Raw genomic sequence first — 13,904 nt, 5'->3', positions numbered from 1 at the left:
TTTAATACCGTTCTAGACACATCACATCTCCAATGCTATAAGAGGGTAGCCCTGCTCACCTTCACAACTCACAAACATCTACCAACCGCGTTTTCAATTAGCAGCGTCATCTAGATATCAAAGATGAGGACCACAATCATGGTTTTCCTCACCCTTGCCCTCCTCATGATGGCAGCAGGTACTCATTTGCTCATGTGGAAGCTTGCTTTAATAACTCATCCAAGATCACAAATATTGATGTGCAATTTCATTTTTTATGGTACTATTTTGCGTCAACAGAGGGTGCATGCTTTGGAAGGACTACTTATCCACCACGGTGTGATGACCTCAGTTGTAGGACAACATGTGGCGCATTTTTCAACCACACTCAGTGTTATCCGTGCAGTTGGACCTCTAAGTGTGTTGAGGATGGGGGGTGCCAGTGCACCATCTGCACCTAGAAACAAATACTAACTACTCCCTCCGTCTAGGTGTGTAAGTCACCTTATGAAAACCAAATAATCCAAAAACACTTAGGCACGGTACATTAACTCCCTCCTCATTTCTTGTTTTGTGACATATCAACCAATAAGAGATGTGGACCGTGCATGCTTTAATGACTTGAGACTACCAAACATGACATGCAGTGGTTAGTTCATTGCATGCAATGCTATTAATTAGCAAAAAGACATTAAGTTTTCTCGTTTTCCTCTCCACCTTGGTTGCGGTGCACAACGTAAGATGACTTACACACCTAGACAGAGGGAGTAGCCAAGATATGATGACATGTTTACTAAATAACAATATAGTCATGGTGGTGTTGTATGACCAGGAGCATGTCTCTTTTTTCAGGAGAAAACTTCCGGTATATTCATCATCTGTCAAGGTAGTACAAAGAACAGCAGAAGTAAAAAAATTATATATATAAACTTTTTAAAATTCATAAATAATTGTACTAATTACATAAAAATTGTAAACAATAATCAAACTATTTTTGTACTAAATGAACTTTTTTTAAAACACAATATTAGTTTTTAAAAGTGCATAACCTTGTTTCCAAAGGACTACATCCTTTTTATATTGTTGGGTATGTGCGAAGTTGTCCATGACTCACGAATCTATTTTAAATTGTATTTTTTATTACTTTGACTATGTATGAATTAGTGAGATAAAATTTATTTTTAAAGTTTACATAAAAGGGAAAATGTACCTTTTCTCAAAGGGCCGCACCACCCGTCTAGAAAAAAAAATCTAGACAAACCCATATTATTTTTAAAGCAACAACCCATGTTTTTTTAGTGCTACCCATGTTTTATTAAAATGCCTATCGGACTATTGGACTATGCCCTAGTTTTTGTTTTTTGTACATCTTCGCTATTTCAGCCCACCATGCGTACCTCATGCGGTAGTACAATAGAAACAACACATGACACGGCACAGGGTGTGACCAGCCAGATTGCATATACGCGTGCTCCCGCCGGCCGCCGCCGCCGCCGCCAATCCAGGCCGATCATGAGCCGTGCTCGTTCCTTCCTCTACATGGTGGTCAACCACTACAGATGGCCCAAACCCCGATCCAAGCTGGAATTCTATGGCGAACCCGAAGAGCAGAAGGCCTGCGTGTACTCGGTGCGCCGCATCGACCCGTATCGACCCTCTTCCAGCGCGAGGATCAACCGCAGGCGGCGCCTGCGCCGGAGAAGGCTCGCCTGCCTCCCCCCATCACTACCTTCGACCATCCCGAAACGGGCTTCAATGCCCGGACGATGGAGTTCATGCTCTTCGGCCGCGCCAGGGACAAGATCCTCGCCGCACCACGCTTGAAGTCTCCGGAACATAAACCCGTCCTCTACGACGCCGCCTCCCGGACCTCGTGCAGCCTGCCCGGCATGAGTGTGCCCAAGTGCAGTTCCCTGTGGCTCCCCGTCGGCGACGACTTGTATGTCATGGAGGATGCTCCGTTGTGGTGGGAGCGGGAAGACGATGCGTCGTCCAAGAACCCCATGGAGGCGCTCATCCAGGCGGGAAAAAAATCCCATGGACCGGGCATGGCATCTCCTCCCCGCGCCTCCTTACGTGCCACCGCCGCGGCACGGCCATCCCTGCGACATAGTCAGCACCGCCGCGGTGGTCGGCGACTCCCACATCTGGGTCTCCTCCAAGGGCCAGGGCACCTTCTTCCTGGACACGGAGACACGCGCATGGAGCAAGGCCGCCGACTGGGACCTGCCGTTCCAGGGACAGGTGCAGCATGCCCCGGAGCACGGCCTCTGGTACGGATTCTCGGCCAGAGACAAGGGCGTTCTCTGTGCAGCGGACCTCAGCAGCCTAGTCTCCACGGGCGAGCAGCCGCTGCCGCGCCTTGGTAGCCATGAGCTGGACATGGGCATCGTAGCACCCGAGGGGCGCACGGAGCGACAGGATTGCTCGTGCCTCGTGCACCTAGGTGGTGGCCGCTTCTGTGTCGCCAACTACTACTCCAAAGTGGTCATGCTCAGCGGCATGGAGGTCGAGCGCTGCGGCGAGGTTCTCCGCTTGATCACGCACAAGTCGTGCATTTACCCCTTACGTGGGAACTGCTTTGAATGCCTGCTCTAGTAATGTTTTGTTTCTACTTCAACTTCGAAAGAGGTGAGTAGTAAGTATTTGATCACATATTTTATTCCGCGGTGTTAAGGTCTATTTCTTTTCACCCTTTGTCTTGCGAGGGAGAACCTTCCAACACAAATACATTATAACAAAGTAATGTGTTTGGGCTCTTTTTAGAAACACATTCACATGTAGACACATACATATACATGGTGCATACGTACACTCACCTCATATTGGCGACAAAAGCGCGCCCTATTTCTAAGAGTATGTCCAAGAGATGACTAATCTTGTAAAATTTGAGATTGATGAAGTCATCATACGCACCTCGTGGTTGATAAACACATCGTCCCGCATGAATAGCACCGAAAATTCGGGAAATAAATCCAGGTAAATTTAAGCGCTGGTAGTCCAGAACTTGAACCTGGGTAAGTAGGTTTCAATACAAAGTAATAACCTAACCAACTGAGGTCAGTTCACTAATACATTTGGGTTGTTCCTGAGGGAAAATAATAATAGTGGTAATTTAGTGTTATATGTAAACCTCTCAGAAAAATTCTAAATTGTTAGCACATATGCTGAGAAGGCGTATAAAATATGCTTCACTTTTGGCATTCTTCTTTTGCTGGCAAGTTTTGTCATAGCCTATATCATATAATGTGCTCATGCGGGCAACGAAACGAGCCACCAACCGCATAGCGTCTTAATCAATTGTACTCCTTCCGTTTCATAATATAAGACTTTTTTGGCACTACACTAATGTCTATAAACGTCGACAGAGGCAGTAGAACACTAGATCAAAAAATATACAAGTTAGCATTCTTGATACGACTTGTCTACTGTTTCACAATGGCTTCAAACGTCCGAAGGTTAAGAATATTTATAAGCAAGTAGGCATCTATGTAAAATATGCCAAACTCCATGGAAACTACAGCCATTTTTAGTCTTTTGATGGAAAACACAAAGAGTAAGACTTATTGACTTGTTTTTTTACCTTCCGTTGATGAATAGTGTCACCATCAACACGTGTCTTGGGCATCCACACAGCCAGGAATGCGCCAGAGGGGAACCAGTCATGTTGGGAGCCGTCGGCCGCTGCCGGGATGGAAGAACCTTCGCGCTTGAGGCAACTGCGCTGCATGGATCCAGGCCAAGGGTTAAGGAAAACACGTGCCCCATGTCACCGGAGGAAAATAGTAAGCGCGGAGGCTAATAGTCGCCGTCTAAAGTGCATATGTGTGATTCCTTTCTCCTGTTGCAATGTACGGGCATGTTTTCTACTGCATTTTAAAAAGTCAATGTGAAAAACATATAAAAAGAAAGAGAACCAAAAGTAGAAAATCCAACAGAAAACTGATAAACACATAGAAAAAGAAGAAAAAAACTATGTGAAACCTTACCTTACCGAAACCGGTGGAAGGTTTCACGAATGTGCAAAACTACTAGCTTTGTTTTTCTTTTTTCGCAAAACCACTAGCTAAGTCAGTGTATTGGGTTGGGCCCTGCGACCACAGCAAATGTAATCCTAAACCACTGCAAGTTTGTAGAAAAAACTATTAACATATACACCACCAAATATATATCATTCAATTCATCATTGCATATTTTTTCACATCATATAAATTTCTTACTGTAAATGTTCTTATTGTTTTCTACAAACTTGATCAAACTTTATAAAGTTTGACTTCAGTCAAAGAAAATATGCGGAGTACATAAAAACGGAGGGAGTACTTGTGTTGTTACTGCGGTGCTACATGCCGATGCTGCTGTCATCTAAGCATATTTAAATAGGACGTGGCAATTTACTGAAGAACCAAGAAAGACAGAAAAATTTCTGAGGCAGGATGGGGCACCCGCTAGCTTCAAAAATTGAAATCCAACAAAAGGGATATCAACCAGGTCTACCTAGGGAAACTCATAGATGACATGCACTCTTCCTCCATACTATATCGTCTACTGAAGTTGTCATCATCAGCATTGGCGTTGGTTTGTTCCACTGGTGTATTTCTTTCTACAGTTTGGATCACTTCAAGTTTTGTCTCAACTTGCCTCATTGTGGGCCTATCTTCACCCTTTAAACTTAAGCACATCAGTGCTACTGCTGCAACTTGTTTGGCCTCTTCAGTCCCTTCTTCGATGACTTGCTGGTCTAGCATCTCACAGATTTTGTCTTGGTTCACTCGCAAGATGAATTCAGCAATTAGACTGGCTCCTGGTGTTGACAGGTCGACACATGGCTTCTTCCTTGTTAATAGCTCCACAAGCATGACACCAAAGCTATATACATCACTTTTCTCGGTGAGTCGCCGTGTGTGGTAGTATTCCGGATCCAAATGTCCGAAAGTTCCTTGAACGGCAGTTGTGACTCCAGTTTGGTCAATGGGGATGCCTCTTGAAGCTCCAAAATCCGATACTTTGGCTGTGACGCGATCATCAAGTAGTACGTTTGCGGACTTGACATCTCTATGGACTATTGATACTGAAGCAGCTGAGTGCAGATAAGCAAGGCACCTTGAGGTTTCAATGGCTATTCTGAGCCGGTCTTTCCATGGCATTGATAGTGGTGTACCGGCATGAAGATGATCAGAAAGAGTTCCATTTGAAATGAATTCGTAGACCAACAATGGAACTTCTGTCTCGAGACAACATCCGAAAAGCTTCACTACGTTCCTGTGGTTCACCTGAGAAAGGATGGCAACCTCATTGATGAAATCATCTGTTTCTCTCTGGATTACAACTTTTGACTTCTTGATGGCAACAACATGTTTGTCAGATAAAATCCCTCTGTAGACAGTACCGTGGCCTCCACCTCCGAGTTTTCGAGCCTCGTCAAACTTATTTGTTGCCTTCTCAAGCTCCTGTAAACTGAACAGCATCCTTTCAGCAATATCCTTGTCTACAAGCCGCTGTAGCAACAACCCTCTGTTCTTTTTGAAGAAAAATTCTCTTGACTTCCTTGCTTTCCAAACTAAGAGCTTTCGTCTTATAATGAGAATACTGAGGATAATTAGAAGAGTTCCTACACAGCTGCCGATTCCTACCACTGTTGTATATCCTGGAGAGTGGATAATCAGTTTACTTGCATCTAGATTTTGAGTAAATAAAAAAATCTCGAAGAGTCATGAATATTAATGATATGGTAATATTGTGCTCATATTACAAAGTTATTGAAAAAGATCGTTCTCTTCCAATCTTGTCCATTACCTGAAAAAATTTCTTTGGTTGAAGAACATCCATTTTGTTTTCGGGGATCACCAGTGGTGCCATGCGGACAGGTACAAGTATATGACCCTATCAGATTGATGCACTGACCAAAGCAGGGGTACTCGCCTTGACTTGTACACTCGTCGATATCTGCAGTAGTAATGAAGCTAAGTAGTTTCGGGCTTTGTGCACTACTGATTATACACTAGCCATCAAAATATGAAATACAGGGAGTCTGGTAGCATACCTTGGCATCCATGTTGCACGTAAGGGTTGCCATGGTAGCCATGCCAACACTGGCATGTGTAACCTCCAGTTGAATCATCTGATATAGGATACTCAAGGCACTTACTCCTGTCGCTGAGGCACCCAAAGTCACTTGAATTGCTAGCCGCATCACATGACAAGTTACTGAACATCCACCTGATAGCCGTTCTAATCGGTACCCCTGGTATGGGGTGTAGTACGCCTTTGGAGGCACCAAGGCTGGTGTCAGACGATGCCGCCTTCTGCAGCATCATGATATTCTTCATCTTGCTCCACCATTTGCTCTCCACCAAAGCAAGACTTGCGTTAACCGGCGGCAAGTTCTCTTTGTCAATGGTGTACTTGATGGGAAACCTATTTGACTCAGAATGCATGTCTATACTGCAGCAACCAATGCCAGGACATGTGCCATTAGTTGCTATCACTGGATGACCCGCACCCGCCATGCATTCCGAGATACAATTGCTGGTTGGAGTAGATTCGTCGCCAGGATAAGGCCATTTGCCAGGATCAGGCCATTGAACAATCATATTGATTCCACACCCCAGAACAATGATTTCGTTCTTGCCTGCTGCTACCCTATACAAGGTGTCGTCAAGGGGGACTAACCAATTCATACGGATGTGACCGTCGTCCGACTCATCCCCCGCCAAGGTGAGGATCCCACTGTCAATGTACAGTGTGCTGTTTGGCGATGATATTTCAAGCACTTCGACTCCGGAACTGTCCATGAAGAGCTTTGGGGGATGATATGTCTCGTTGCATGCAAGCTTGAAGCCCTCACGGTGGCACCCGGCGGTGATGCCAAATGGGTAAGGTATGCTTATGTTGCCGCATCTGCTGGTGCAGTTAGGCACCGCTACGTTGGCCAAGACTAACACTAACATGGTGGCCAGAAGCAGCAGCAGGGCTGCTATGCCTGCGACACTCATTTGTGTGATGTGGTTGTATGCAGCTCAGCCACACGCAAGTGCTAACTATCCCTTCGTTTGTTTGGTGTATATATAGCCATTGTAGTGTGAAAGAAACTGCAAACTCTTGTCTGTGGTATGTGCCACTTGTATGCAGAATAGACAGGGCTTGTCATATGGCGGTAACTAGTCAATAAAAAGAGTAATACCTGCTTATTTTTCTCTTTCTTACTGACTGTCTGAGGATATCTTCCATCATCTAGTTACCTTCACAAGACATTTGGCACTTTGCAGGGTAGGTAAAAGTCATATGTGACATTAAGTGACCTTCACTTCTACATGAACAAGAATAGTGGAGTACAATTGTCCCTGCCGTCCTGCATTTTTCTATTTACAAGGAACGGCAAGCCTGTCAAGTCCGTTGTCCTAATGCCTGATATTAATTTGTTCTTATCGTCTTTCATTGTCTTTGCACAAGAAAGGCTACCCCAATTATTGGATTTATACATAGTTTATACGCATGGCTAGTTACTTGCTGGCGACTACATGAAGCAGTCAAGGAATCACTAGAATAACTGTAAGCCTCAGGCCGGCAGATAAAACATGGAGAACAGCCGTCTAGTTTCTAATATTTTTGCTTGACGTACTGATACTCCAAAGTTGACTGAGTATTACTCCTTTAAATAATTTTAGAGTACCCGCCTCCTTAGACCATCCGTGGCATCGCGTGACTCCTTCACCATCCAATCAATTCGTGGTGCCCCTCTGCCTGTCTGGGAGGGGGCTTTGGCTCGCTGCTCGTTCCCCGCTGTTCACGACCCTTTCTGTCGGGAAAATATCAGGTGCTACGGGAGCACCTAAGTTTAGGTGCTCCCGGAGCTCCTCAGCCGTTGGATCTATAATCTAACGGTCATCTAGGGATGCGTTGCATCTGGTTGTAATAATGGACTTCTAGGGGTGTTTTTTGAATAAATGCGCGAGCTCTCTCCTTGGCCTTTGGATTTTAGATCCAACGGCTGAGAAGCTCCCGGAGCACCTAAGTTTAGGTGCTCCCGGAGCACCAGATATCTTCCCCCTTTCTGTCCACCTGACTGTTGGAGGTTGTCTATTGAAAGCCACATGGTCGGACCTCTTTCCGTCCACCAGGTTTTTGGATGTTTTCTCGGGAAGCTGGAGGTTGTCTATTCAACGACGCCTGGTCGGGTATGTTATACCGCACCCGAGGGGTGCATGGAGCTACAGGGTCGCTCGTGTCTCGTGCACCTAGGTGGTGGCCGCTTCTGTGTCGCCAACTACTACTGCACAGTGGTCATGCTCACCATCATTGAGGTGCAGCGCTCCGAGGAGATTCTCCGCTTGATCAAGCACAAGTCGTGCATTTACCCCTTACGTGGGAACTGCTTTGAATGCATGCTCTAGTAATGTTTTGTTTCTACTTCAACTTTGAAAGAGGTGAGTAGTAAGCATTTGATCACATCTTTTATTCCGCGGTGGTAAGGTATATTTCTGTTTCACCCTTTGTCTTGCGAGAATGCGTTTGGGCTCTTTTTAGAAACACATTCACATGTAGACACATACATATACATGGTGCATATGTACACTCACCTCATATTGGCGACAAAAGCGCGCCCTATTTCTAAGAGTATCTCCAAGAGATGACTGATCTTGTAAATTTTGAGATTGATGAAGTCATCATACGCACCTCGTGGTTGACGAACACATTGTCCTGCATGAATAGCACCGAAAATTGACTAAGTAAGTTTGGGTTGTTCGTAGTCTAGAACTTGCGCTGGTAGTCTAGAACTTGAACCTGGGTAAGTAGGTTTCAATACGAAGTAATAACCTAACCAACTGAGCTCAGTTCACTAATACATTTGGGTTGTTCGTGATGGAAAATAATAATAATGGTAATTTAGTGTTATATGGAAACCTCTCAGAAGGCGTATAAAATATGCTTCATTTTTGGCATTCTTCTTTTGCTGGCAAGTTTTGTCATAGCCTATATTATATAATGTGCTGATGCGGCCAACGAAACGAGCCACCAACCGCATAGCGTCTTAATCAATTCTACTCCTTCCGTCCCAAAATATAAAACATTTTTTGGCATTACACTAGTGTCTATAAACGTCGACAGAGGCAGTAGAACACTAGACTGAAAAATATACAAGTTAGCATTCTTGATACGACTTGGCTACTGTTTCACAATGGCTTCAAACGTCCGAAGGTTAAGATATTTATAACCAAGTAGGCATCTATGTCAAATATGCCAAACTCCATGATAAAACTACAGCCATTTTTAGTCTTTTGATGGAAAACACAAACAGTAAGACTTATTGACTTGCCTTTTTACCTTCAGTTGATGAATAGCGTCACCATCGACACCGTGTCTTGGGCATCCACACAGCCGGGAATGTGCCAGAGGGGAAGCAGTCATGTTGGGAGCCGTCGGACGCTGCCGGGATGGAAGAACCTTCGCCCTTCAGGCAAATGCGCTGCATGGATCCAGGCCAAGGGTTAAGGAAACCACGTGCCCCGTGTCACCGGAGGAAAATAGTAAGGGCGGAGGCTAATAGTCGCCGTCTAAAGTGCACGCGTGTGATACCTTTTTCTCCCGTTGCAATGTACGGGCATGTTTCCTAGTGCATTTTAAAAAGTCAATGTGAAAAACATATAAAAAGAAAGAGAACCAAAAGTAGATAATCCAATAGAAAACTGATAAAGACATAGAAAAGGGAGAAAAAAACTATGTGAAACCTTACCTTACCGAAACCGGTGGAAGGTTTCACGAATGTGCAAAGCTACTAGCTTTGTTTTTCTTTTTTCGCAAAACCACTAGCTAAGTCAGTGTATTCGGTTGGGCCCTGCGACCACTGCAAATGTAATCCTAAACCACTGCAAGTTTGTAGAAAAAACTATTAACATATACACCATCAAATATATATCATTCAATTCATCATTGCATATTTTTTCACATCATATAAATTTGTTACTGTAAATGTTCATATTGTTTTCTACAAACTTGATCAAACTTTATAAAGTTTGACTTCAGTCAAAGCGAATATGCGGAGTACATAAAAACGGAGGGAGTACTTGTGTTGTTACTGCGGTGCTACATGCCGATGCTGCTGTCATCTAAGCATATTTAAATAGGACGTGGCAATTTACTGAAGAACCAAGAAAGACAGAAAAATTTCTGAGGCAGGATGGGGCACCCGCTAGCTTCAAAAATTGAAATCCAACAAAAGGGATATCAACCAGGTCTACCTAGGGAAACTCATAGATGACATGCACTCTTCCTCCATACTATATCGTCTACTGAAGTTGTCATCATCAGCATTGGCGTTGGTTTGTTCCACTGGTGTATTTCTTTCTACAGTTTGGATCACTTCAAGTTTTGTCTCAACTTGCCTCATTGTGGGCCTATCTTCACCCTTTAAACTTAAGCACATCAGTGCTACTGCTGCAACTTGTTTGGCCTCTTCAGTCCCTTCTTCGATGACTTGCTGGTCTAGCATCTCACAGATTTTGTCTTGGTTCACTCGCAAGATGAATTCAGCAATTAGACTGGCTCCTGGTGTTGACAGGTCGACACATGGCTTCTTCCTTGTTAATAGCTCCACAAGCATGACACCAAAGCTATATACATCACTTTTCTCGGTGAGTCGCCGTGTGTGGTAGTATTCCGGATCCAAATGTCCGAAAGTTCCTTGAACGGCAGTTGTGACTCCAGTTTGGTCAATGGGGATGCCTCTTGAAGCTCCAAAATCCGATACTTTGGCTGTGACGCGATCATCAAGTAGTACGTTTGCGGACTTGACATCTCTATGGACTATTGATACTGAAGCAGCTGAGTGCAGATAAGCAAGGCACCTTGAGGTTTCAATGGCTATTCTGAGCCGGTCTTTCCATGGCATTGATAGTGGTGTACCGGCATGAAGATGATCAGAAAGAGTTCCATTTGAAATGAATTCGTAGACCAACAATGGAACTTCTGTCTCGAGACAACATCCGAAAAGCTTCACTACGTTCCTGTGGTTCACCTGAGAAAGGATGGCAACCTCATTGATGAAATCATCTGTTTCTCTCTGGATTACAACTTTTGACTTCTTGATGGCAACAACATGTTTGTCAGATAAAATCCCTCTGTAGACAGTACCGTGGCCTCCACCTCCGAGTTTTCGAGCCTCGTCAAACTTATTTGTTGCCTTCTCAAGCTCCTGTAAACTGAACAGCATCCTTTCAGCAATATCCTTGTCTACAAGCCGCTGTAGCAACAACCCTCTGTTCTTTTTGAAGAAAAATTCTCTTGACTTCCTTGCTTTCCAAACTAAGAGCTTTCGTCTTATAATGAGAATACTGAGGATAATTAGAAGAGTTCCTACACAGCTGCCGATTCCTACCACTGTTGTATATCCTGGAGAGTGGATAATCAGTTTACTTGCATCTAGATTTTGAGTAAATAAAAAAATCTCGAAGAGTCATGAATATTAATGATATGGTAATATTGTGCTCATATTACAAAGTTATTGAAAAAGATCGTTCTCTTCCAATCTTGTCCATTACCTGAAAAAATTTCTTTGGTTGAAGAACATCCATTTTGTTTTCGGGGATCACCAGTGGTGCCATGCGGACAGGTACAAGTATATGACCCTATCAGATTGATGCACTGACCAAAGCAGGGGTACTCGCCTTGACTTGTACACTCGTCGATATCTGCAGTAGTAATGAAGCTAAGTAGTTTCGGGCTTTGTGCACTACTGATTATACACTAGCCATCAAAATATGAAATACAGGGAGTCTGGTAGCATACCTTGGCATCCATGTTGCACGTAAGGGTTGCCATGGTAGCCATGCCAACACTGGCATGTGTAACCTCCAGTTGAATCATCTGATATAGGATACTCAAGGCACTTACTCCTGTCGCTGAGGCACCCAAAGTCACTTGAATTGCTAGCCGCATCACATGACAAGTTACTGAACATCCACCTGATAGCCGTTCTAATCGGTACCCCTGGTATGGGGTGTAGTACGCCTTTGGAGGCACCAAGGCTCGTGTCAGACGATGCCGCCTTCTGCAGCATCATGATATTCTTCATCTTGCTCCACCATTTGCTCTCCACCAAAGCAGACTTGCGTTAACCGGCGGCAAGTTCTCTTTGTCAATGGTGTACTTGATGGGAAACCTATTTGACTCAGAATGCATGTCTATACTGCAGCAACCAATGCCAGGACATGTGCCATTAGTTGCTATCACTGGATGACCCGCACCCGCCATGCATTCCGAGATACAATTGCTGGTTGGAGTAGATTCGTCGCCAGGATAAGGCCATTTGCCAGGATCAGGCCATTGAACAATCATATTGATTCCACACCCCAGAACAATGATTTCGTTCTTGCCTGCTGCTACCCTATACAAGGTGTCGTCAAGGGGGACTGACCAATTCATACGGATGTGACCGTCGTCCGACTCATCCCCCGCCAAGGTGAGGATCCCACTGTCAATGTACAGTGTGCTGTTTGGCGATGATATTTCAAGCACTTCGACTCCGGAACTGTCCATGAAGAGCTTTGGGGGATGATATGTCTCGTTGCATGCAAGCTTGAAGCCCTCACGGTGGCACCCGGCGGTGATGCCAAATGGGTAAGGTATGCTTATGTTGCCGCATCTGCTGGTGCAGTTAGGCACCGCTACGTTGGCCAAGACTAACACTAACATGGTGGCCAGAAGCAGCAGCAGGGCTGCTATGCCTGCGACACTCATTTGTGTGATGTGGTTGTATGCAGCTCAGCCACACGCAAGTGCTAACTATCCCTTCGTTTGTTTGGTGTATATATAGCCATTGTAGTGTGAAAGAAACTGCAAACTCTTGTCTGTGGTATGTGCCACTTGTATGCAGAATAGACAGGGCTTGTCATATGGCGGTAACTAGTCAATAAAAAGAGTAATACCTGCTTATTTTTCTCTTTCTTACTGACTGTCTGAGGATATCTTCCATCATCTAGTTACCTTCACAAGACATTTGGCACTTTGCAGGGTAGGTAAAAGTCATATGTGACATTAAGTGACCTTCACTTCTACATGAACAAGAATAGTGGAGTACAATTGTCCCTGCCGTCCTGCATTTTTCTATTTACAAGGAACGGCAAGCCTGTCAAGTCCGTTGTCCTAATGCCTGATATTAATTTGTTCTTATCGTCTTTCATTGTCTTTGCACAAGAAAGGCTACCCCAATTATTGGATTTATACATAGTTTATACGCATGGCTAGTTACTTGCTGGCGACTACATGAAGCAGTCAAGGAATCACTAGAATAACTGTAAGCCTCAGGCCGGCAGATAAAACATGGAGAACAGCCGTCTAGTTTCTAATATTTTTGCTTGACGTACTGATACTCCAAAGTTGACTGAGTATTACTCCTTTAAATAATTTTAGAGTACCCGCCTCCTTAGACCATCCGTGGCATCGCGTGACTCCTTCACCATCCAATCAATTCGTGGTGCCCCTCTGCCTGTCTGGGAGGGGGCTTTGGCTCGCTGCTCGTTCCCCGCTGTTCACGACCCTTTCTGTCGGGAAAATATCAGGTGCTACGGGAGCACCTAAGTTTAGGTGCTCCCGGAGCTCCTCAGCCGTTGGATCTATAATCTAACGGTCATCTAGGGATGCGTTGCATCTGGTTGTAATAATGGACTTCTAGGGGTGTTTTTTGAATAAATGCGCGAGCTCTCTCCTTGGCCTTTGGATTTTAGATCCAACGGCTGAGAAGCTCCCGGAGCACCTAAGTTTAGGTGCTCCCGGAGCACCAGATATCTTCCCCCTTTCTGTCCACCTGACTGTTGGAGGTTGTCTATTGAAAGCCACATGGTCGGACCTCTTTCCGTCCACCAGGTTTTTGGATGTTTTCTCGGGAAGCTGGAGGTTGTCTATTCAACGACGCCTGGTCGGGTATGTTATAC

At 44.7% G+C, this 13,904-nt stretch overlaps 1 protein-coding gene and 1 pseudogene across 1 annotated transcript; both read right to left on the bottom strand.

The window, feature by feature from the left end:
- Nucleotides 1-4,469: 4,469 nt before the first annotated feature.
- LOC123075767 (wall-associated receptor kinase 3-like) lies at nt 4,470-6,971 on the bottom strand. The gene is made up of 2 exons (XM_044498292.1): nt 6,020-6,971; nt 4,470-5,623 (listed from the first exon to the last, which is right to left on the bottom strand). The coding sequence occupies exons 1-2, from the start codon at nt 6,969-6,971 to the stop codon at nt 4,470-4,472; spliced, it is 2,106 nt and encodes a 701-aa protein (XP_044354227.1).
- A 3,239-nt stretch (nt 6,972-10,210) lies between these two features.
- Nucleotides 10,211-12,711, bottom strand: LOC123075766 (wall-associated receptor kinase 1-like; annotated as a pseudogene).
- Nucleotides 12,712-13,904: the final 1,193 nt, after the last annotated feature.

This window comes from Triticum aestivum, chromosome 3D (assembly GCF_018294505.1).
Source record: "Triticum aestivum cultivar Chinese Spring chromosome 3D, IWGSC CS RefSeq v2.1, whole genome shotgun sequence".
In the NCBI taxonomy this organism is placed as follows: Eukaryota; Viridiplantae; Streptophyta; class Magnoliopsida; order Poales; family Poaceae; genus Triticum; species Triticum aestivum.
The sequence above is the reverse complement of the archived record's forward strand: the minus strand, read 5'-3'. Positions and strand labels throughout refer to the sequence as shown.